Genomic DNA, 26,839 nt, shown 5'->3' on the forward strand with positions numbered 1-26,839 from the left:
AAAAAAAAAAAAAAAGCAAGCACAGAATGGTAAGAAGATAAGGCAATCCACAGACTTCAAATGTGATTAACTGGAAACTATAGAAGAGAATGACATGGAACAAAAGCACAATACCTTCACAGAATCAATAACAAGGCAGAAGTCAGAAACTAGTGGTATGTCACCTTCAAAGGATCTAAAAAATACCTTGCTGATCCATAAAAATAGCCTTCAAAATGAAAGTAAAATAAAAACATTTGCAGACAAACACAAAGTAAAGAAATCCATCACTAGTAGCCTCTCACTAAAGGAAATACCGAGTTCTTCAAGAAGAAAGAGAATCTCATACGAAGGACAGATATACGGGAAGGAATGTACAACAAAAAGAATAAAATGTGGATAAACCTAAATAAGGACTATTTAAAAACACTGCTACAGGGACGCCTGGGTGGCTCAGGTGGTTAGACAACTATCTGCCTTCAGCTGAGGTCGTGATCCCAGGGAACGAGGATCGAGCCCCACGTCCGGCTCCCTGCTCAGGGGAGAGTCTGCTTCTCCTTCTCCCTCTGCCCCTCCCACACAGTCAGGCTTGCTCGCTCTCTCTCTCAAATAAATAAATAAAATCTTTTTTTTTTTTTTTTAAAGATTTTATTTATTTATTTGACAGAGAGACAGCCAGCGAGAGAGGGAACACAAGCAGGGGGAGTGGGAGAGGAAGAAGCAGGCTCACAGCAGAGGAGCCTGATGTGGGGCTCGATCCCATAACACCGGGATAACGCCCTGAGCCGAAGGCAGACGCTTAACCGCTGTGCCACCCAGGCGCCCCTAAATAAATAAAATCTTAAACCCAAAACACTAGTACATACACACAAAACATATAAAGAATTATAAAATATGAAAGAAAAAAATTGAAAGTATGAAAGAAATAGCACCAAAGGCAGGAAGGGAGAGAGAGTAAATTAAAGTATTCTAAGGTCCTTGCATATCTTGGGAAGGGGTAAAAGTATCATTAATAATTTGCATTGAATTTAAGTAAGTTAAAGACATAAGATGCAGTCTCTAGAACGTCCAATAACAGAACAGAAAACAATGTCAAATAAGCTAAAAGAGATGAAAAAGTAATGATAATTAACTGAAAAGAAGGCAAAAAAAAAAAACCATAAAAAGTAGGGACATAGAAAACATCGAAAATGGAGAAATTTTTTAAAAGATTTATTTATTTTGGAAAGAGAAAGGCAGGATAAATGGGAGGTGCAGAGGGAGACAGAATCTGAAACAGGCTCCGTCCTGAGCATGGAGCCCAATGTAAGGCTTGATCTCACAGCCCTGAGCCGAAACCAAGTCAGACACTCAACCAACTGCACCACCCAGGTGCTCCATAAAATGGAAGGATTTAAACACAAATCAATACTTAGTTTAAATATAATTACATTAAATATAAAAAAATACACAAATAATAAAACATATTAAATACTACAGCTAAGGACTATCAGGCTAGAGGGGGAAAAACGCCCACCAATATGACCTTAACAAGGCATACCTTAAGTATATGGGTACAGAAAGGTTGTTAAAGTAAAAGGATAAAAAACTGTATACCATGTAATCACTAACCAAAAGACAGTTGTAGCTAACCCAATATAAGATAAAGTAGTTATAGCCTCCCGTGGTAGGCTGACTTCTAAGATGTCCCCCAATAATCCCCACCAGTTAGTATCCATGCCTTTGTGTTATGCCCTCCCCTGGAGTATGGGCTAGATGTAGAGACTTGCTTCTAATTAAAAAAATATGGCAAAAGTGACACGATGTCACTTCTGAGATTAGGTTACAAAAGACTGAGTTCTGTTCTGCTAGTATTCACTCTCTCTGGATCTTACTGCTTACTTGCTTTGATGAAATAAAGCCAGCTACTTTGTTGTAAGCTGCCTTACAGAGAGGCCCATGTGGCAAGGAACAGAATCCTTCCAACAATTAGGTAAGTATGGAAGTGGCTTCCTCCCCAGTCGAGGACCTTGACTGTAGTCTGTATGGGATTCTAAGGTAAAGGACTCAGATAAGTCATGCTTGCATTCCTGACCCACAGAAACTACGACATTACAAATCTTGTTTTAAGTCGTTAAATTTTGAGATTGTTATATAGCAATTACTTAACATAAGGACTTCAAGGCAAAAAGCATTACTATAAACAGAAAGGGATATTTCATGATGAAAAACGGTTAATCCAATAGAAGATATTATGATTCTAAATTTGTATGCATTTAATAACATGGCCTCAAAATATATAAAGCAATAGCTAACAAAACAAACAAGGAACAGGCAAATCCACAATGTAACCTTGTGGCTGAGAAAGAACAAGCAGTCAGTGAGGGAACAGAGTTGCAATAACATTAATGATCTTGACCTAACTGACCTGTATAGAACACCACACCCAATAACTATAAAACATAACTGTATTTGAAAATATGTATGGAAATATACCAATGCCTATGTGCTTGGTCTTCAAGCAAGTTTCAACAAAATTCAAAGGACAGAGATTACACGCAATGCATTTTCTGATTTGTAGAGGAATTAAACTAGAAGTTTTAAAATTTTCCAAATATGTAAAAATCTGTGTACTTTAAAATTATGCTCTGATTAAAGAAGAAATCTTAATAGAGATTAAGATATATTTTAAAGTGAATGACAAAAAAGCATAAGGAGATCATCAGAGGAGAAATCAATGCACTAGAAGAGTAAATAAGCATTCAACAGAGAAGAGTCAAAAGCTAGTTCTCTGTAAAGACTAATAAGTTGATATCCCCCTGGCAAGAATGATGAAGTAAAAGGGAATGCACAGTAAGTTTTGTCAGGAATAAAAAAGGATGTCACTTCATATTCTAAGACATGGACAACTTTATGTCGCTAAATCTGAAAATTTAGACTTAACAAATTCCCAAGAATAACATAAGCACAAGATAAAACAGAGATACCTAAACTGTCCCAGATCTATTCAGACATAAAATACAGAATTAAAATCCTTCCCACAAAGAAAACGTCAAGCCCAGCGTGCTTTTCTGATGAACTTTTTCAAAAATATAAGAAATAATGCAATCTTATAGGAATTCTTCTTAGGGATACAAAAAATTCCAAAATATTTTATGACACCAAAACTCGGCAATCCAACTTAAAACACGGAAATTGCAGGTCAATGACTCGCATTAATATTTAAAAGAAAATAAAAAACAAAACCTAAACTAAATATTGGCAAATTGGATCCACCAATATATAAAAGAATTACATATCATGACACATGGAGTTTATTCCAGAAATGAAAAATAGACTTGACAATTGAAAATTAATGAAATTTACATATGATCAACTCTACAAATGTCATAAAATGTTTTTCATAAAATTCAACAACTTGTGATGATAGACAAAAATCTTAGCAAACTAGAAATACTGACAAACTTCCTCATTTTGATAAGGGGTATCTATAAAATAAAAACCTGTAGCAAACATCAAACTTATTGATGAAATACTAGATTTCCTCTGAGATATAGAACAAGACAATGATATCTGATCACCACTTTTTTCCAACATCATTTTGGTCATCTGTAGAGGTCCTTGCTAATTCAATAAAGTAAGAAAACTATAAGTCTATACATTTGAAAAGGAAGGAATGACACTGTTATTCATTGATAAGATGATCATAGACGTAGAAAAACTAAAGGTATCTATAGGTAAGCTATCAGAATTAATAGGTAAATTTAGCAAGGTGTCAGGATACAAGACAATTTGGAAAAATACCTTATTTCTATATAACGGTATTAAATAGACAATTATATTTTAAAATAATACCATTTATATCCAATACCTATAGTTCAAGGACTCTGAAAAATACGAAACATTGACAATTTAAAGAACACCTAAATAGATGAAAGAATATATCACGCTCATGGTCTGAAGATTTCATATTGTCACTTTTTCTGAAATGTGTCTATCGGTTTGGTTTGTTTATTTGCTTGATTTTGTGGGAAGCAGCAAGATGATTCTAAAATTTACATGGAAATTCAAAAAGCCAGAAAGAGTAGCCAAGACAATCCCCAGAACAGCAAAGTAGAAGAATTTTACTAGGTAGACTTATTATAAAGCTATTGTAACCATGAAGCATGATATCCAATAATAAAATAACAAAAAATAAGAGAATCCAGAATTAGATCATGTAATGAGCATATAATTAATGAAGAGATAGCTTTGCAGAGTAACGGGCGAAGGTATAGCCTTTTCAATATCTTCAATAGTCTTGAGAAAAACAGATTTCTTAAGGCCCAAAAGCACTACCAAAAAGGAAAAGATGAATGTATTTCACTACATTAAAGATCAAGAACATCTATTCATCAAAAGATACCGTTAACAGAGTGAAAATACTAGCCATAGAGTGGGAGAATAAATTTGCAATACATAACTGATAAAAGGCTAATAATGTCAAGAAATACAATGAACGCCTATAAATCGACACAACAAAGGCCACTCAAAAAACAGACACCTAACTAAAGAGGATACCCAAATGGCCAATAAATACATGAAAAGTTGTGCAGCAAGGAAATACACATTTAAAAACTATGACTACCACTATATATTCAACAGATGCACTAAAATGAAAAAGAAGGACCACAGAAAGTGCTGACAAAGATGTGTGGAGCCAAACTCACACATTATTGGTGAAGGTATAAATTGATACAAGCACTTTAGAAAACTGGTATTATCTACTAAAGTTCAGTTACACATGACTCAGGAATGCCACTCCTAATTATACACCTAACAGAAATGTTTATATATGTGCACCAAACTCCACTTACGAGAATGTTCATAGCAGAGTATCATAATAATCCCAATGTGGGGGGGGGGAAATCAAGAGAATAGATAAATTGAAACAACAATGAAAATAAATGAAATGCTACTACATGAAACATGACTGAATCTCACAAAAACAATATTGAGAAAAAGAAGCCAGATACAAAAAAAATACATACTGTATGAATCCATTCATATAAAGTTTGGGGAAAAAGCAAAACTAATCTCTGGTGTTAAGACAATGGTTACTCTGACTGGGAGAAGGCACATGGTGGGCTTCTGGGATATTAGTAGATCCTATTTCCTGATCTGGGTGGGTGGTCATTACACAGTATCCACTCTGAAAATTCGTCTAGATATATACTCATGATTTGTGTACTTCACTCTATGTTATTCTCCAATTTTAAAATGTTTAAAAATCTTGATGATACAAGCAAGTGAGTCTTTGGTAAACAACCAACCAATAAATAAAAACAATAAAGGCAACAAGAAACTCCAAAAAGAACAAAAAGCTGTAAAAGAATGTCAAGGATTAAAAAGAAAGAAATATTAGCAATTCATGGTGCTAGAAGAACAGATAATTCATTCCTTATTATTAGGAATTTCCTCTTTTGAATGATTCATTCAACTTGTGAACAAAATATGGAAGATGTAGTTACAGTTGCAGGACAGATTATAAACATTAACAACCTTGGCAATGTAAAAAAAAATGTACGTAAAAGAGGAAAGTTGGAAGAGAAGGAATAGCTAAAGGAGAGTCAAGGTATTGACTTACATACAACAAAAAACTAAGATATGAGATTAAATACGGAATCAACAGATGTGCTTCAAGATAATTCAGGAGTGAAGGAAGTGGGTAGACAAAACAACACTGGCCATGTATTGATAATTGTTTTACCTGGTTAATGGATACAGGGGCTTTGTTATACTACTCTGTTTACTTTTAATTAAGTTGGAAATTTTCCAAAATAAAAAGTTGGTTTTTTTTTTTTTTTAAGGTAACCAAGAGTAAAACATACTGCACCTATCAAACGAAAGAGAAGGGAAAAGGGGGAGGTACTGTGAACTAAATCTTTATGGCCTAAAATATATAAAGTTGGAAAACTGAAAAACAGAGGTATAAACATTATAGGCATGACCAGAAAAGATTAAGAAGAGTTGTCTCTCAGAAGTCAGTGGGAGTGGAAGGTGTAAGGCACGAAAAATCTTTTTACTACAAGCTTTTTTCAAAAAAATATATTAGTTAGACATTTTAATTAAAAATTTAAAAGCTGACAAAATGTTTAGTAGAAAAAATAGAAGTAGTTAAGATGCTTAATCATTTATACTTTAAATAAACAATTAGCCCATAAAATGGAAGGAGTTAGAATATATCTTAACAATACTACCAAGTATTCTAAATCTCATTCTTAATTCTATTTTTCAGGTTATGCTATCTCAAAATGAAATAAGTTATCCCTGTATGCTATTAAATTTGATTTTCTCTGGTTAAAAAAAAAAGGGGGTTATCTCACCAGATTCAATTTAAATGAAATTAATAATGATTAGATTAAATCAGAATAAAACGCTTGGCATCATTAAACATCATTCCTGCATTTTACCATTATGATTTAAAATCTAAGCAAGTTAGTTGTCATATTTTTAAACTGTTAAGTCTTATTAAAAAGCTGATGATGTAATATACAATAAAACTAATTATCTTACCTCCTTTTCTTCACCAACTTGGTCCAAACTCTCATGACTTGAAGGATTATATGGAATTACTGAAAACCCAATCCCAAATGTGGGGGGGGGGGGGGAAAAACATAGCATCCATTAACTGAGTTTGACTTAAAATGTACTCTTAATTTGATTTAAGTTTTTATTTCGGAATAAGTTTTCATTATTTAAAATTGAGTATCTGTCCTACTAGTAATAGCTTGTATGTATTTATGAGTTAAATCCTCATCTTTAATGAGAGCAAGAACCAATTAGCAGCCAAGTACTGATTCTAACAAATATTTTTGGTATTTTGGTATTTTAAAAATATTTCTCCTCTTCACAAATTAATTCTTTCTATAAGGGTGGCTCTATAAACATTCAATTATTTTAGTATGACTAAGGCATAGAGACTGGGGGCCTTTGGTTTTTACTCTTCCCTTCCTTCATACTCAAAATGTTCCTAACTACCATACCACATAGGTCAAGTAAAGAACTGACAAAGATTGAACTCTAGGTTTCTATTCCTCAAAGCTGCTTCAGGCAAAAAAAGCCCATGTTTCATATAACCAGCTTCTTGTATGAACAAGAAAGTACATTCTGTCCTTTCAGAGAAACCCCCTCACCTTCCCTTTCTTGATCCATCCGAGATCAGTATGCTCTGCCCTGCTAATAGCTCTCCGAACTTCACGGGTACGTATTTAAGGTCTGTATCTATTTGACATTTGAACTCACACACGTCTTTTTTGAATATTTTATGCTGCATCTCTGTATCTGTTACATAATTTCTACGTCTGATAACAAAGCTTTTTAATAAAAACAGATCATCCAGTCAACATGACCCACAAAATCACGTGTTTTCATTGTTGAAAAAACTAGGTTTGCGCAATTTAAAAAAAAGTCTCAGAAGAAAATTATCTGAATTAGAGAAAAGAGTCATTTGTTGTAGTTTTACATAGTCGTCTTCTTAAAATGCCAAAGGTATATGTTAAGTATTATGACTGACAATGCCACAGCAAAACAGGGTTAACTAACTTATTTGGGAAGAACATAAATGGTTTTAAACTTAAGTTAAAGAGTCACCAAAAGAAGTCTTTAAATGATACTTTGTTGATGAACACTGGTTCCTACCAGCATCATTCTTACCTGTCTGTGCGTGGTCTGAATGCATGGATGACTGGTCCATGGGCATCATTGGTTCCTACAAACATTTCCAAAGACACAGTAACTCAGTGGGTTCTTTCTAAATCCCAACACCACTATAAATTCAGAAACATTATCTCAATGACACACGGCATGTTAAAATTTAAACGTGAAAGAATATAACTTAAGTGAAAACTGCATTACTATATTTAATCATATGAAATTGATATTTAATTATAAGAAATTATGCAATACTCCTGTGAATGAGGTAACAGTAGTCACATTTTACACATAACAGATGAAACAGAAAAGTAATTTCAGTAATTTCTTGAAGTTAGAAATCAAATTAAACTTCTATCTACTTTGTTTCTCTTCTACATTATTCTTCCTTTGAGCACCATACACTCACTTGACATCTTTGACAAAGGGAGTCCCTAGTCCATAAGTTCCTTAGCTGAGACCAGAGATGAACTTCAAGATGGTCTATAGGGGTGCCTGGGTGGCACAGCGTTTAAGCGTCTGCCTTCGGCTCAGGGCGTGATCCCGGCGTTATGGGATCGAGCCCCACATCAGGCTCCTCTGCTATGAGCCTGCTTCTTCCTCTCCCACTCCCCCTGTGTGTTCCCTCTCGCTGGCTGTCTCTATCTCTGTCAAATAAATAAATAAAATCTTTAAAAAAAAAAAAAAGAAGATGGTCTATAAACCTAAAATTTTGTGGGTTTTCTATTTTTCTGAAGATTCTCAAAGGTGCCAGCGACCCAAATAAGGAAAAGAAATATCTTCTACAAACTCACTTAACCAACTCACTGCCAATAACCTCAGGAAAAATGTTAATTCAAACCAAAATGTTACTAATGCATTAAACTGGGACCCAGGTTTAATGAACACCAACAAAAAAGGGAAAAGTTGAGAAGGAGCATTAGTTAAGTTATAATTTTTTTTTTAAAGATTTTATTTTTAAGTAATGTCTACACCCAACGTGGGGCTCAAACTCACAGCTCTGAGATGAAGAGTCGCAGGCTCTACAGACCGCGCCAGCCAGGCGCCCCTACACAGGTATAATTTCAAGGCTGTCTTAAAGATAGGCCCCTGGATTTTACAATGCATTTAGTGATTATCAATATAGTCACTAATCCAATCCTTCTTTCCTTCCACATTTATAAATTTACACAGGTCATTCCAACACCTAATTATACTCAAGAATAGGGGCGCCTCGGTGGCTCAGTCATTAAGCATCTGCCTTTGGCTCAGGTCATGATCCTAGGGTCCTAGGATCGAGCCCTGCATCAGGCTCCTCCGCTGGGAGCCTGCTTCTCCCTCTCCCACTCCTCGTGCTTGTGTTCCCTCTCTCGCTCTCTCTCTCTCTGTCGAATAAATAAATAAAATCTTAAAAAAAAATACTCAAGAATATCAACAGTAACCTAAATAAATTATGTTCACAATTTTTGGCCTTGTTTTTGTCCTTAAGATGGGATTTTCACCTTCCTAACAACAAACTCACTCCTGAGTTTATATGAACTAGCCAAATAATCGTAATAGAGCCACCAATAATGACCTCGTTCACAATGTCCAAAGAAGATACTATGAATAAACATGGTATGCTCATTCTAGAAGACAATTTAGAAAGATGCACCCAGACCTTTTTTTTTTTTTTTTTTAAGGTGGGGTAGGGAGGGACAGAGGGAGAGGCAGAGAGGGAATCCTAAGCAGGCTCCATACCCAGAGCTCAATGCGGGGCTGGATCTCACAACCCTGAGATCATGACCTGAGGCAAAATCAAGAGTCAGATGCTAGGGGCGCCTGGGTGGCACGGAGGTTAAGCGTCTGCCTTCGGCTCAGGGCGTGATCCCGGCGTTATGGGATCGAGTCCCACATCAGGTTCCTCTGCTGTGAGCCTGCTTCTTCCTCTCCCACTCCCCCTGCTTGTGTTCCCTCTCTCACTGGCTGTCTCTATCTCTGTTGAATAAATAAATAAAATCTTTAAAAAAAAAAAAAAAGAGTCAGATGCTTAACTGACTGAGCCATCCAAGGGCCCCGGTATCCAGATCTTTTTAAAAATGCATAACCTTTAAGCCAATAATTTACTTCTGGATCCTTAAGGAAATAATAAGATTTACCTACCAGAAAGTTCATTATAATTTTCTTTACAGGAAAATGTAGAAAACAACTCAAATGTAAAATCATGGGGAACAGGTTAAGTAAATCATGACATAGATATATAACAAAATATGCTAAAATTGATGAAGGTATGGATAGACAGATATGGAAAAGTGACCAAAAAACATAGTTAAGTGAAAAAACAGGTTAGAAAACAGTATATGTATGAGCTCACTTTTGTTAAAAAGTATGTAACAGAACGAGACTCAATCAAACATTATGTACATTCTGATAAACACTCCACCTTCTATGAAGCAGTCTCAAAAACAATCTACAAAAACCAAAAATGAAAAGCTGGAATCTAACTAAACTTCTAGATCCAACTATAATACACAGAAAATAAAGAGGACAGGGGAACATTTTAAACACAGAGAAGCAAAGAGAAAAATATTGCAACACTTCAAATGACAACATAAATTCTTCTACACTTAAATTTTAAGAGGGGGAAAGAGAGAGAGAGAGATGGAAGAATCAGTAAGTTAAAAACTATCTAGGACACATATCAGTCAACTGCAAATATGGACTTCATTTAGATCCTAATTTAGAATGAAAACTATAAAAACAATATTTTCACATTTATGAGGCAACTGAAATTTTGAATGTTGCCTAGATGAATATTTGATTAAGGAATTTGCATTTTAGTTTTTAAAGAGTCCTTAGCTTTTGGATTTCTTTCAAAATAATACAGGATGAAAGCAGTTTACATGGGTAGGGGTGTAGCTGAAATAAGACTGGTCACGAGCTGGTACCCTACTGAAGCTGGGTGACTGGTATAAGAAAGTTCATTATACTGTTACAGTTAATCTTAAAAATACTTAAAATTTTCCATTTAAAATTTTCATTTATGCATATAAATTTGCAAAGAAAAAGTTCTGGAAGGATATACACCAGAAGACAATTACCTTTAGACAAAAGATCTCATGGGGGATTTTTATGTAATTTTCATTTATCTTTATTCTCTATTTTTTCTATAATGAACATGTTGTATATTTAAAACAGAAAGTGAAAATAAAAATTTTAAATTCAAGAACTCCCCAGGAATCACACACTTTAAAGAGCAAACATGAAGCCTCTGACTCTTTTTCCCTGACCTCTGTTTACTGTAGATGCTAAAACAATGCGAGCAAAAAACTAACCAGTTTATCCTAAGGAAGAGAGAAAAGTCTCTTAAATAGTTCTCCCGACCTCTTCCTAATTTAGACCAGATGATTTTGTAGCAGATTAAATCAAGAAGTTAACCACATACTATAAACAAATTTATAATAAGAATTCCAAAATTCACAATATATCAACTGGATTGTAAAGTTACATTCTGTAACAAGTGCGATTCCTTACACCTCAGTATTTTAGCTCTCTGTCCTAGTAGTGTTACTGAAAATGTTCTATTAAAAAAAGACAACTGAGTCTTACCGGTGGCATAGAATGCCGCCCACATTCGATTGTGACAAGTTTGTGGCACTTCTTATGAACCAGGAGTTTGCAGTTGATGCACTTATATCCCTGACGTCCAAGTCCCCATATCCGGTCAGTACAGATGGCACAGTGGGCACGCTGGAAAGAGTAATTCAACAGTATTTTATTAACAAATGAAAAGTCATAATCATTTGCCAACAGTTTGCTGATAAAATTGTGAAAATAAGGGGCACCTGGGTGGCTCAGTCAGTTAAGTGTCTGACTCGTGATCTTGGCTCAGGGCATGATCTCAGGGTTGTGGGAATCAAGCCCTGCACTGGGCTCCACACTGGGTGTGGAGCCTGCTTGAGATTCTCTCTTCCTCTGCCCTCCCCATGCGCACCCCCCCAACTTGCTCTCTCAAAAAAAAAAAAAAAACACAAAAAAAAAAAAAAGAAAAGAAAAGAAAAGAAAACAAGTGGCTTTCTTCTCTAACTCAATTCCCTTTATCATACATAACTTTTCCAAAGCTATGATGGTCACAAGAGTGAAATTTGCCACCATATTGTTTTCTGTTATATGTTCAAGAATTTTTGGTCTTCCCATAAATTCGGAGTACTGAAAATTGTAAAAGTGAATTAAACTTGAAAAACATACAGCAGAAAAAGCTATGCAAGGACTCCCAAGCAAATATAAACCTTCCAGATCATTCAGAGGTCAAATCAAAGCCCTGCTCTCTCAAAAAACAATACCTAAAGTGATTTGTTCATTTCAAAGCTTTTTAAATATCTGTGCTACTGGGAAAAGGATTTGGGGAACCTCCGGTCTTAGCTTTTATTCACATGAATGAATTCAGAACATGAAACTAGTTTTACAACGGAAATGGGGTCCACATATTTGTAGTTACCGAGAGTAGTTAAAAACATGGACTTCTGGAAACAGACTTCCTTCAAACCTTGGCTCTGCTACTTCCTAGCTGTGTTACCTTGGGCAAGTAAACCGCCCCACACCTCAGCTTTTTTATCTATAAAACAGAAATAGATAGTACCTATCTCACAAGGTTGTTGTAAAGATTAAATGGGTCAATATCTGTCAAGCATTTGGAAAAGGACCTGGCACCTAGTAAAAGCTAGATAAGTGGTCTGCAATTATTATTTTTGCAACAGTGAAAGTTAAAATTACATTAAATGGTTTGGAAAATAAACTGCTTACTTTCTGGTTGTCTGGAATAATAGTAAAAAAGCCAACTTTCTTTTAGCTAAGGTAACTATATAATTTAATCAGGGGTATTTTTAAGAGTGAAAGGAGATGCTATTAAAAATTACCTCAAGATAACAGGGATACTGCCCCAGGGAAACTAGGAATGTTGTCACCCTACTTACTCCTTTAAAAGGGAAAACAAGGGGTGACTGGGTGGCTCAGTCATTAAGCGTCTGCCTTCGGCTCTCAGGTCATGATCCCAGGGTTCTGGGATCAAGCCCCGCATTAGGCTCCCTGCTCAGCGGGGACCTGCTTCTCCCCCTCCTTCTCCCTCTGCCTACTGCTCCCCTACCTGTGCTCGCTCGCTTTCTGTCAAATAAATAAAATCTTTTAAGAAAATAAGAAAAAAAGAAAACCTTAATCTTTAAAAAAATAAAAGGGAAAACAAGACTACCTTTTTTTCACAGTAGTGAGAAAAAATAGATAATCTCAAATTATTAATATTTAACAAACTAAGGTTTACCCTGTTGAAACGCTTAGCTTGAAAAGTGTGGCCATTTGCACAATAAAGCTTTCTCCAGCGGCGTGCGCCCCTGCGGTAGATGGATTCTAAAGAGAGATAAAAGGTTAAAAAAAAAAAAAGAGCAAGTGTGAATAAAAGCCTCTTTATAATTAAGTCCGTGATTTTTTCATGATATCCACTTCAAGAAAAAAAATATTCTGATAAAAAACTGAAAGTGAAAAAATAAAACAGATTCACCAAGGGACTAGATGAGAACAAAGCCCACGGAGTAAAAATCTATGAAAAGTTACTATTCAGGCTTTTCTGTCTTTTAATTTTCCCCCCAACTTTCAGGCGCCTGAGTAGCTCAGTGGGTTAAACATCTGCCTTCGGCTCAGGTCATGATCCCAGGGTCCGGGGATCGAGTCCCATATCAGGCTCCCGGCTCAGCGGGGAGTCTGCTTCTCCCTCGGCCCCCCTTCCCCACCCGACACTCTTGCTCACTCTCCTGCTCGCTCTCTCACAAAATAAATAAAAGGTTAAAAAAAAACTTTTCCCCCAACTTTTAATTTTGAAAAATTTTAAGCCCCCAGAAAAGTTTAAAGAACAGAATAGACAGCTGCCTCCTTCACGCAGACTTACCAATATCTAACATTATGCCGCCTTTGCTTTCCTCTCTGCAGATGTCTTTCTGTTCTGCATCATTTATAAGTAAGTTGCAGACATAACACTTAACCCTTAAACACCTAAATATCCACTCACTGCCATAGATTAAGGGTGTTTCCCCTAATTCTACTTAACCCTAATACCATTACCAGGTCTTAGAAAACCAACATTAATTCAATATCACCTAAGAGACAGCTCATATGCAAATTGCCCTATTTGCCCTTAAAGTACCTTTGATAGCTTTCTTTTCTCTGCAGGATCCAATCAAGATCCAAGCATTGCCTTTTGCTGCTATACCTTTTTTGTCTCTTGAATGTATGCAGAAACAGTCATGCTGCCATACTGGCTGTTGTTTATTCTTTGTGATGTTGATTTTTTTTTTTTTTTTAAAGAATCTGGGCAGCTGTCTTATATCCTACATTCTGGATTTGTCTATTTCCTCATTAGAATCAGTATCAAATACTTTTGGCAAAAATAATATATAGGTGATATGTATAGCTTATTGTGTATCAAGAGATACACAAATGTCAGATTGCTGACTCCCACTGGTGTTCAATCACTCTGTTAAAGGCAGTGATTACTTGTTCTCTTCATTGTAAGGGTACATTTTACTTTTCACAGATGCTCTAAAAGGGACACTTTGCAACCACAAGAATATTATCTTCCCCATTAATCTCTCTCTTTTTTTGGGGGGGGAGAGGGGCAGAGGGAGAGGTAGAGAATCTTAAGCAGGCTAGTACCCAGCACTAAGCCAAGGTGGGGCTAATCTCATAACCCTGAGATCAAGACCTGAGCCAAATCAAGAGTCAGAGGCTTAATCAAATGAGCCACCCAGGTGCCCCTCCCCATTAATCTTTAATCCAATGGTTTTTATATTAATACCTTTTCTAAACAAACTAAGAGGTTCCCTAAGACCAAATCTAGTTGACCTACGTAATTTTGGTTAAGACAATCACTATTATACATATTGTCTATTAGTCATTCATATTAATATTCCGCAGTGATAGCTAATACTGTAGAAAGATTCCATTAGGTTTCTTAACTCATATTTTAAAGCAGATGTAGCACTGGGTTTACCATTTAAAATTAAGATAGAAAAAACCAGTTGAAATGCGCTGAATTAGAAATCTTAAGATAGCATAATAGGGAACTTTAAATACAGATGCTTTTATTCTTATTTACTTATTCTGTCAGGAGTAACCAAAGCAGAAAGTTTCTGTTAACCATATCTGAACCCAGGGGTGCCTGGGTGGCTCAGTCTCTGATCCACCCATCATTGGAACTATGGCAAAATATTCTTAGCTGAATCCAGACCTAAATTTTTCGATATTGCTTCAGGGTTCTACCTACTCCCTTAAATTTCCCCATCTTCCTATACAGTACACGGCCCCCATTCAATTCTATATAAATACTCGTAGCTCTTTAATTTTTCCTTTTCACCAAGTTGCAGGAAGAGTCACAGAACTGGGGATGCCTGGGTGGCTCAGTCAATTAAGCATCTACCTTCGGCTCAGGTCATGATCCCAGGATCCTGGGACTGAGCCCCACATCAGGCTCCCTGTTGAGCAGGGAGCCTGTTTCTTCCTCTCCCTCTCCCCCTCCCCCCTGCTTGTGCTCTCTTGCCCTTTCTCTCTCTCTCAAAAAAAAAAAAAAAAAAAAAGAGTCCCAGGACTAAAAGTTTAGAACTATTTCATTTATTTCAAAGGAAAACACTTATCACTATTCTTTCTAAAGCCATGGATATGTACAGAAACCACAAATGCAAATGAGTAATATCCACAACTAATAAGTTATACTGTATATCAAAAGCAACAACTGATGATCATAAATAAGTTTACGTATTTAAGCTCCACCAGACCAGACAGTTGTTTGACTCGTTCAGTTCTCACTAATGGTAACCATCAGCCTAGACACATTCAAAAGAAAATCCCTAACTATTTCTAATTACACATGCTCAAGTATTTAGAGAGGAAGCATCATGTTACTTTCAAATGATATACTAAAAAAATTTAAAAAACAAGCATGTTTCTTACGTACATACAGGTATGCCTATGTGTGAACACATACAGATGCAGAAATAAAGCAAACACAGAAAAAGTCAATAATTGGTCAATGAAGGCAAAGGACATCTTTGTGTCCTTGTTTTCAATGTTGTTTCGACTCTGTAAGTTTGAAAATTTCCAAAATTAAAAACCAGGAAGGAGGGGCGCCTGGGTGGCACAGCGGTTAAGCGTCTGCCTTCGGCTCAGGGCGTGATCCCGGCGTTATGGGATCGAGCCCCCACATCAGGCTCTTCCGCTGTGAGCCTGCTTCTTCCTCTCCCACTCCCTGCCTATGTTCCCTCTCTCGGTGCCTGTCTCTAACTCTGTCGAATAAATAAATAATCTTTAAAAAAAATAAAAAATAAAAAAAATAAAAAATAAATAAAAACCAGGAAGGAACATGACTGAAAATGCACTTAATTTTCCTTTCAAACACACAACACTTAACATCAGTAACTTGTAACTAAGAACTGCCCGATTTTCATGTGGCAAAAGTAGAGAGTTTAGGCAGTTGCTAAGATGGTCTAAATTAGGCTGAAGAATGGAAAAGAAACCAAATGGACTAAAAGTTCTATTTCTGATTTCCTTTCACTTGTACAATCGTGCCATAAACAACTCTACACTCAAAGATATGAAGTATATACACACTCACTGTCTTCTCCTGGACATGGCATTCCAGGACGTTCTGGTACACAAGGGAAGACTAAAAGAAAAGAAACTAAAATTAATATAGCAAATTTAAAACATACACATTACATAGAATTTTAAAGTCTATATAAAAAAATTGACCCAAATTTCAACCTGACCCTCTCTTGACACAAGATACTTAGCATATGGCCAGTAATATTTTTTCAAAGGACTCATTTATCAAGGCTATATGAAAGAAGTTTTCATGAAAGTAAATGGCCAAAAACAAATGCATTAGAAGCTCAAATTATTCATGCTAGTTCCTATTATGTTACTAATTGATTTTTTTGTCCTTAGAGAAATCCTTAACTATTTCTTTAAATCTTTGTTATACTGTCAAGTTTGCTACAATGAAGAATTAAAATTGAATTACAAAAAGTATACAAATATGAACATAAACCATTACAGTTCTTAAAAGATGTATACTGAATTTTGGGAAAAATTTACACCACTAAGAGTACCCAAATCCAAAAAATATAGTTTTATCTTAGGAACTATAAATTTATAAACATGCTAATTCAGGGCATTTTTATAAACACAGTATATTTATGAACTAGCCAACTATTTGTAGTTGGTGACGTAAAAAAGGACATGGCTTAAAAAAACACAAAGTATGGGAAGCATAGTTACTAATATATTCTTAAAAGTTGAAATATAAGCTAACTGCTGAAAACAGATTTGTAATATGATATAAAAATAATGAAAACTTAAACAAACTGTTTAATACTATTGATCAATCACTTCTTTAGACATTCATTGTAGTTTTATTCTAGAAAGAGGTGACTCCAAAAATGGATGACTTCTGGTCTGCTAGAACCTCAATAAATTAGATAATGCATCCGTTAGGAGCCACTATGTCAAATCAGAAGGTAGAAAAATATTAAGCTACTGATTTTTAAAAAACACAGTGTAAAGAAAAGTACAAGGGAAAAATAACAAGGCGTTGACTCATTATACTTACAGGCGATTTCCATTTGCTCAAGTTTTAAAGAGTTCCCTAGGTCTGTCTCCTAAGAATGTTACATGAAATATTGCCAATGAATTGCAAAGAAATGGGATATGTAAGTGGGTTTTACTTGGCTTAAAAAATTTGAGGGGTAGCATAGTAAAAGAATAGACTTGGAATCAGAGCACCTGGATTGTATACGCAGGCCTACAACGCACCATTACACGATGGGTGAGTTTCGTCTCTGCTTCTACACCACTATCCAGCTTGTGGGCTTGCGGATGTTCAACACACTAATCTCTATAACTATGTAAATAGTTTCACTGTTATCCCGCAAATAAAAGAACGGACATTTCTGATACCTGCTCTTTGGAGATCATTATTTGCATACATTACAAAGCTGCAAGGGAATGGCTTAGGAGAATTCTACTAGGCGCTCAATTTTAAATTCTCTCCTAAACTCTTCTGTGAAACACTTGAGAGATGATCAGTTTCATATTCACAAAGGCATACTCAAATAACAAATTTCCTAAGATGGAAAGAAAACTGATTTTATTTTCTGTAGCATTTGAGGAACTACTGAATATGAACAATTACATAGCAATGAGGGACAGTTTAAGAAAATGACATCGGGATCATGTTTTTTAAAATGATCAAGAATATAGGGTTATTTTTTTAAAAAATCATAGCTCTAGAAGAGTAAGAAATGACTACTCCTTTACCATGAATCAAGAGCTCAGAATCCTTGTTTAGCTCATAAAGCCTAAAGGCTTCTTCTAACTCCAACTGAGATGATACTGTACACGGGTCTCCTAAAAAATATAAAAAGTAAAGCAAAGCTCACTTTTTAAATCCTCTAAAATGTACTGTTTAATAAGCAATTTCCATTACATAAAATCTTGAGCAAAAACAATTTCTGTTATATAAAATCTTGAGAAAAACAATTTTATATATATATATATTTGTATTGTGTATATATATATATTTGTATTGTATATACATATATATAAACACACACACAGACACAGAAGTATATGACAAGGGCAAATTTAAGATATTTATTTAGACAATTCTATTTTCTTTTTTTTTATTTTAATGTTTTTTTATTATATTATGTTAGTCACCATACAGTACATCCCTGGTTTCTGATGTAATAGACAATTCTATTTTCTAAAGTAGGTAACATAACTTCCATTTTTATTTCTACAGAATATTACATGAGGCTCATCAATACCAAATTTGATACATATAAAAACCATTTAATTCTCAGTAACATATATATTCAAAATATAGCAAATGGCATCTACCCTGACCACCTTTGGACTATTACTACAATATGACTAATGGCCAGGGACAAGCTTTTTGTTACCTACGTCTTCAAAGGAGGAAGTGAAAGTGGTTTCACTGCTGTAACATGGTTGGTGAGAGATCTCCATGTAATCATTTCATCAAACTTTTCCTTGCCCTGAGAGCCTTGCCTCACCCAAGATGCTCACAGAAAGGAAGCAGAACTACTCAAGTACTTTGGACTGAAGAGCAGTCCGGCTTGAGTTGCTTTTAAACGTGAATGTGTAGTTTTAGTAAACTTACCCACAGAAAGGCTAAGGGAGAAACAGCTCCCTAGTCAACCTGCCAAAGAACTGAGTCATCCCTGGCAAACAGTGAGATGGCACATCTCCCCAGATGATGGCATTCCTCAATGAAAACGTCACTCTGACCGTAGCTGGGGCCTGAGTTGGGGCCTCCACACGGCAATGCTTTTGCTCATTCCTGTGGTTACACCAAATGTGACCACACACAAGATGCCACCAGCCTTATCCAAACCTCAGTCACTCTCAGCAGACAACTATGTCTATTATTCAAGAGAGAAAAACAAAGCCATCTCCTTCCCTCTGGTCTCAAAGAAATGAGTGCCTCTGTACCTTTCTCCAACTTGGAGAATCCCTTCATGAATCTCTTCCTTTTATCTTCTCTGGGCCTTATCCCATTAGTCCCCTTGGGGTCCATTTTCATTTTTTCTTTCCTTCACTGGCTCTTCTCAGGGAAAGGCAAGTCTGAGCCTGCCTTTCAATAAACTCCCTCACGCTCAGGCTGCCCTGCCATTCATTCATTCAGCAGCCACATGTCTCAAGAGCAAGTGAAGACTGAAACTGAAGGGGGTCAGTGAGAAGAGGGGAAGAAAAAGGGTAGGGCCTTTGATTTTGGGCTTCATACTTTTCTTTTGTAATTTTAATCAGAGGCTTATAATCTTTTAGATTTACTAGAAATAACTTTTCTTAATATCAAGAGTGACCCCACCCTGCCTTCTCCATGTTCCTATCCTCTCAAAATTCTGCTAACAGGTTTCAGTCTGTACACGCTACTAAAATGGCTATATCCAAGGTCATGAAAAGAGCTGCTAAAATCAATAGCACCTTTTCTGTCTTTACTCTGATTGACCTCTCTATGGCATCTAACAAAGCTGCCTACTAACTATTTATAGAAACCCTACATCTAGATTTCTTTTTTTAACTTATTTTATCTAAATTCAATTAGTTAACACACAGTGTATCATTAGTTTCAGATGCAGAGTTCAGTGATTCATCAGTTGCATTTAATACCCAGCGCTCATCACATCATGTGCCCTCCTTAATGCCCTTCACCCAGTTACCCCATCCTTCCACTAACATGCATCTCGGTTTCTAAACACCATTCTCCTGGTTTACTAACTCTCCTTTTTAAGCTTTCATTTTAGAAATTTTCTTTTTCTTTTCTTTTTTTTTTTTTTTTAAGTAGGCTCCACTCCCAGTGTGGAGCCCAATGTGGGACTTGAACTTATGACCCTGAGATCAAGATCTGAGCTGATACCAAGATTCAGATACTTAACCAACTGAGCCATCCAAGCGGCCCTCGTTTTGGAAATTTTCAAACACATTACCAAATCTGGCTTCCCCCTATATTTCCACTCACTTATTCCCTTATACCATATCAGTCTGAACAAATCCCTATAACTCTAAATTAAAATTCTTTAATATAATCACAATACCATTATAAACCTATAAAAACTAACAAAAATTAACTATAAAATATCCAAACATAACTATATGCAAAAGAATAGGGTGGGGGAATGGGATAGACTGGTGATGGGTAGTAAGGAGGGCACGTATTGCATGGTACACTGGGTGTTATACACAACTAATGAATCATCGCACTTTACATCAGAAACCAAGGATGTATTGTATGGTGACTAACATAATATAATAAAAAAACATTAAAAAAAAAGAATAAATTTGAACTTTTATCATCCATGTTGTACCATGTATCAGTACTTCAGTCTTTTTTATTAGTGAATAATAAAGCAAATATTCTTGAAGTATTTGGGTGTTTGAGTAACTTCTCATGATGATTTCCTAAAAAGTAGGATTGATTAGTTTAAAGTGTGCCCATGTAGGGCACATGGGTGGCTCAGTTGGTTAAGTGTCCTACGGCTGGTTTCGGCTCAAGTCACGATCTCAGGGTTGTGAGATCCAGCCATGTGACGGGCTCCGCGCTCAGTGTACAGTCTGCTTGGGATTCTCTCCCTATCCTTCTGTCTTCCTGTCTGCCCCTCTCCCTGCTCGTTGTGCTCTTTCTTTCTCTAAAATAAGACTTTTAAAAAAATAAAGTGCCCCCCATTTAAAATTTTGACAATTATTCCAAAATTTAGAATGACAGGAACTTCGAAAGGTTATCATATATACAACAGGGTATCTTTCCTAACTCCCTACAAATAATTATTAAATTTTAAATATCTTCAAATCATGTAGTGAAAATGTCTTATTTTTAAATCTTTGGTTTTTTTAATTATTAGTAATTTTTGAGCTTGTCATTTATGAATTAGCTATCCACATATCTTTAAGTAGATTTTTCACTTTTCTTAATTATTTTATATTAGAGATAGCAATCCTTTGGAAAAGTTACAAATATTTTCTGTCAGTTTGTAACTATTCTTATGTCTGTGATTATGGTGTTTTTCAACATAAAAATTCTTCCTTCTTTACATTTCCATTTTCAGAATTTTCCTGTTTATTTTTCCAAATGAAACTGTCAGTTTTTTAAAAGTCCTATTAGAATTTAGGGGGGGATCATGCTCCTTACAGACTGATATATAGGGAGCTCTCATTCTACACAATGCTTCTTCCTAACCCCATTCATTTAAAGTTTTGCTCATGGCATCCAGTTGTTTTTGTTTCAGTTTTCTTTATATGGTTTCTTCACATTTCTTTAAAGTTTATCCCTAGGATTAAAAAAAAAAATTATGTTGTTACTATGGATGAAATCTTTTCTTCCGATATACTTTCTGACTGAGTATAATCTATGTAAAAGGAAGACTGGTTCTCTCATAAATCCACTTTTTAACTTACTGTTATTGGTATCTTAAAGATGCTAGATGAAAAACAGTGAGTCAAAATGACTCAACCAGGTTACACAGATACACCATTTTTGGACCAACACTCAACACACTGATAGTAAGTATTGGTGAGGATGTAGAGAAACTGGAATCAATCCTCATATGGTGCTGGTGGGAATGGAAAATGGTGCTGCCACTTTGGCAAACAGTCTGGTAGTTCTTCCAAAGATTAAACATAGTTACCATATGACCCAGCAATTATACTTCCACGTATACATCTGAGAGCAATGAAAACATACGGCCACACAAAAAGTTGTAACTAAATGTTCATAGCGGTATTACTCATAACAGCCAAAAAATGGAAATAACCCAAATGTCCGTCAATTGAACAAGTACTGATATGACACATCTAGATTAGGCAAATCTATAGAAACATGAAGTAGATTAGTGGTTACCTAAGTCTAAGGGCTGTGGTCGGTAAAGAGCTTAGGGGGAAACAGGTAGTGAATGCTAACGAGCATGCAACTTATTTTTGGGCTGATGAAATGTTTTAAAATTGATTGTGGTGACAGCTGTGCAACTCTGTGAATATACTAGACACTCCTTTAATATAATAAATTATATCTCCATGAAGCTGTTTTAGAAAAAATGTTTACTGCAGCGTTTTTATAAAAGTGAGTCTGATAGCAAAATAACATTCTAGTCCAAAAGCAAAGTCTTAGTTTGCCTCAAAGAAATAAAGTAATTCAGTCACAGACTCACTTTCTCAGTTACCCAAATTTCTCCCATTTTGCCACATTTATGAAAGTAAAAGTCAATATATTTACATATCATTTTTGATACAGGTTAAAAAAACTTCCATTTCTACAGAAGTAGATTTAAGTACAAGCCAAAAATTAAAAAGCAACATAAAAAATAATGAAAATTTCACATATTGGTGTGTAAATTATTCTTCCAGTTAGGCAAACAAGCCAGTTGACTAAATTAATTCTAAATAATGAAATACTCAAAGAATTCTAGAAATAGATTGAGTCTCAAATTTAATTAACACTTCATTCAGGTAAGGAAACTGAATCCACACTGGAAAATACATGTAAACGTAGCTCAGGTTGTTTTTAAACAATGAGAAGCATCGATGTCATTCCTATGTGCATGTATGTCTGTGTGTGGACATATCTATTTAATCTCTCCCTGCAGAGGCCTATTACCTATATTGTGAGGATGATGGGAACACTGAAGAGTATATATCTCAAGTGACTCATAGTATGCTTGGTTCATTACACATGGGGCTTTTATTATTGCACCTTGACTAAATGCCATGAATGGAATTAACTATTGTTGAAAATATCATTACAACCATATTTTAAAAAATCAATCTTGCCCTTCTACTAGACATTGTCTTTTTGCCAGACCAGTACCTGTTTGCTGTTGGTTGAAACCTGGACCGGGTAAAGTACCTGTATTCAGTATTTACCTAGAGATTGATACTTTTGAATAACCACAAGGAAGCGTGAAAATAGAAGTTAATTACTGACATTACGTATACTCAAACCTATTTTGTTTTTATTGGACTGAATGTCTGTGGTTCAAGTATTACCTTTTTGGGCCAACCGTTTAATGCCTGATAAAGCAGGACACACACATAACTCAGAAGTAAAACATTCCATGAAGAGTCATCATGAAACAAAGATAAGAGGAAAAGCTATTTCTCAAAGCCCACTCGTTTACTAAAGTCCAAATTCACATCCTGCAACAGGCATACAGCCACAGTGAGATCTGCTCAGCTCAATGAATTTCAAGGTAATAAAATCTGTGTATTATAACCAGAAGACAAGTCTCTTTCAATGCATCTACATTTTCTTTCACCTATAAAAAGAAAGAACCAAATTAGGGCACTGGACCTCAGGTGTTTGATAAACATGCAAGATTCAGTTATTTATGAGATAACCTGACAAGATGAAGAACTTAAAAAACATACAACACTAGTTATATTAGGTATTTCAGCATGTGACCCAAGTCAGTGGCCCACACTGGAAAGAATCAACACAGCATAAAACCCAAGTTGGCAACATTTAACATTTGCCTGAGATAGCATCACCACACTCCTCTCCCTGATGTCTGAGTCTGCCGTAGATTTACAGACTCACCCTGTTCCCACCGGACCCACCTCTGGACACTGGGTTCAGAACACTACATACCACCTGTGAAAGTTCTGGCACTCCCTACTCGGAAGGGTTGCATTGCTTAAAATACAGATTTGCAAAAATTTTCCAAGAATGCTATCATGTTTAAGTGGCCACCCTTTCAATATTAGGACCAATCACAGTAGTAATGGATTTCTGGCCTCTCGCTTCCTTTCCTCTGGGAGGCGGAAATCAGCGTTTACAGAAGCGTGTGTTATCCTGTCGAGCGGCCCATCCTCAACTTCTACTTCTGAAGATGATGAGGTAATAGAAACTGGATTTAACCCTCCACCTAAAACACCAAAAAACTACACTAAACAAGTGAAAAAATGATTCAAGATACTGGAACTAAGCAACAAAGGATCAACTGTTTCCAAGTAACTTAAATGCATCCCAAAACAAAACTCAGAAATATTCATAAAAATACAAATATATCCAACACCCAACAACACCAACGTCACAATGTCCAGGATCCAATAAAATATACCCAGGCATGTGCATAAAGAAGAGGAAAATACGACCCACACCAGGAGAAATATCAGTTGAAATTGACCCTGAAAGATGAAAGAATTTGTAGAAATGATATTAAAAGTTATTATAATTATATTCCACGTGTTCAAGGAGCTGTAAGTATTGGGTATGTCAAGTAAAGATGGAAGATACTTTAAAAGGCCCAAACTGAACTACACTAGATAGGATTAACAGCAGAAGAAAAGGCTACTGAACTTAAATAGACAACAATAAAACTATCCAAAATGAAATGCAGAGAAAAAGACTGGGGAAAAAAATGAACAGAGCATTAGTGAGGTTTATGACATCTCAAGAGACCTAATATACATGTAATTGGAGTCCCTAAAGGAGGGGTCTGGCAACAGAAAAAAATTTTTCTTGAAGAGATAATGGCCAAAATTTTTCCAATAAAGAGAAAAATCTTAAAAGCAGTCAAAGAGACACACATTACATAAAGAACAAAGGTCGCTGACTGCAGATTTGCATCAGAGACAATGCGAGCAAGAAGACAATGTACAGAATGAAAAAAAATGCCAACCTAGAATTATTTGCTCAGCAAAATTATCTTTCAAAAACAAATGTGACCTAGAGAGCAAGGAGCCAGAAATCCATTTCACAGAGAAATTCGGAGGGAATGACAAATTCATAGAGACAAAAAGTGTAAGTGATGCATATGAGGAAGAGGGGCTGGGGGAGGCGAAATGGGAGGTTTTTTTAATTTAAATTCAATCAGGGGAATTATTATTTAATACATAATGAGTTTGTTTGGGATGATAAAAAGATGCTGGAATAGGGTAGGGGGGATGGTTGCATAAAACTGTGAATATGCTCAATGTCCCTGAATTGCACACTTAAAAAAGGTTAAAGTTTTATGTCAGGTATATTTTACCACAATAAAAAAAGAATTTTTTCTCAAATTCTTCTTCTTCTTTTTTTTTTTTAAAGATTTTATTTATTTATTTGACAGAGAGGCAGCAAGAGAGGGAACACAAGCAAGGGGGAGTGGGAGAGGAAGAAGCAGGCTTCCCGCCTAGCAGGGAGCCTGATGCAGGGCTCATTCCAGAACGCTGGGATCATGACCTGAGCCCAAGGCAGCTGCTTAATAACTGAGCCGCCCAGATGCCCCATCAAGTTCTTTTTTTTAAGATTTTTTAAGAGCGAGCACAAGCAGGAGGAGCAGCAGAGGGAGAGGGAGAAGCAGGTTCCCCGCTGAGCAGGGAGCCCAATGCAGGGTTCGATCCCCGGACCCTGGGATCATGAACTGAGCCGAAGGCAGCTGCTTAACCGACCGAGCCACTCAGGTCCCCTAAAAAAAGAATTTTAAAAAAGAAGTACACTAGCTCTCTATTCACATGAACAGACCTCAAGATATAATGTCCAGTGAAAAAAGTGAAGTTTCAGAATATTCCAGAATACATGCTAAAACCATTTATAGGAATTTAAAAGCACATGAAAACACCATAGCTTGTTTTATATATATATATGTGTGTGTGTGTGTGTATATATATACACACACACATACATATATGTACATATATAAATATATATATAACAGTGACAGAAAACAGATCCATGTTTCCCTGGGGGTGGAGGGATGTGAGAAATAGTTTGGATTATAAACTTATCCTATGACAGTAGTTGCCCCTTAAAGAGGGAAGGAAGCCAATGCAACTGGAGGTGGGAATGCCAACAAGAAGGACAGACCTTCCCACAGACCAGCGCACAAGTTGGAGTTTGGGATCCCTGGTGCCCAGTCAGGCTCTTATGGCCCCTCCTGTCTCACCTCTCAACTCATCTCCACCCCACCACTGCAAGGGATTTTCTGCAGGTGGGCCCCCGTCTGATCCCTTTGCCTTTCAGGCATCTACACGGCCTGCTGTGTAGAGAGTTTACCAGACAGAATGCCTGGAGCACAGAGCTGGGGCAGAGGCCAGGACTGAGAGAACTACTTGAGGACTCCTCTAAGTCAGCTTGTTGTCTACTGTGTGGGGTACTCTATCCTTAGGAATGGTCCAAGACTTTCCAGGGATGACCAGGGTTACAAGGTTTTTAAAAGATACCAATTTCCATATCCTCAACTTCATATAAATTCCTTTCTAAAAATCATCAGCCCAAGAATGTACCCAGGGTGCAGTACCCCACCTCAACTTCTTTTCAAATATTTCTTTTCCTATTTTATTTTTTAAAAAGGATATATATCTACCAGATGATCCAGTCATTCCACTTCTAGATATTTGCCCATGAGAAAAGAAAATATGTATCTATACAAAGACTTGATGGCACCTGATTGCCACAGAGCTTTTATTTGTGATCGCCCCAAAGTGGAAACAACCTCAATGTCCATCAGCAGAGGACAGATAAACAAATTGTGGTACGTCCGCATAATGGACTACCACTCACCAACAAAAACAAATGGACTACTGATACACACAATACACATATCAATAATTTTGCCCAGTAATAGAAGCCAGACTAGCCCCCCTCAAAAGAGTACACACTGTATGATTCCACGCCTATAGAACTCTAGAAAATGCA

At 36.2% G+C, this 26,839-nt stretch overlaps 1 protein-coding gene across 8 annotated transcripts in view; it reads right to left on the reverse strand.

Moving 5' to 3' along the window:
* The window catches only part of PRKCI (protein kinase C iota), a 72,421-nt gene that overhangs the window by 22,516 nt on the left and 23,066 nt on the right, over nucleotides 1–26,839 (reverse strand). Inside the window, exons 1-7 of one of the 8 annotated variants that reach the window (XM_034663051.1) lie at nucleotides 19,165–19,771; nucleotides 17,965–18,054; nucleotides 16,262–16,312; nucleotides 12,923–13,008; nucleotides 11,218–11,358; nucleotides 7,654–7,708; nucleotides 6,514–6,572 (exon numbers count right to left, since the gene is read on the reverse strand). In XM_034663051.1, coding sequence (XP_034518942.1) covers nucleotides 6,514–6,572; nucleotides 7,654–7,708; nucleotides 11,218–11,358; nucleotides 12,923–13,008; nucleotides 16,262–16,312; nucleotides 17,965–18,054; nucleotides 19,165–19,255 — 573 coding nt within the window. In that variant the 5' untranslated portion in view covers nucleotides 19,256–19,771. Of the gene's footprint in view, nucleotides 1–6,513; nucleotides 6,573–7,653; nucleotides 7,709–11,217; nucleotides 11,359–12,922; nucleotides 13,009–16,261; nucleotides 16,313–17,964; nucleotides 18,055–18,615; nucleotides 19,088–19,164; nucleotides 19,774–26,839 lie in introns of those variants that run through there. The other 7 variants (XM_034663056.1, XM_034663037.1, XM_034663077.1 and 4 more) reach the window with 7 other exon arrangements.

This window comes from Ailuropoda melanoleuca, chromosome 1 (genome assembly GCF_002007445.2).
Source record: "Ailuropoda melanoleuca isolate Jingjing chromosome 1, ASM200744v2, whole genome shotgun sequence".
NCBI lineage: Eukaryota > Metazoa > Chordata > Mammalia > Carnivora > Ursidae > Ailuropoda > Ailuropoda melanoleuca.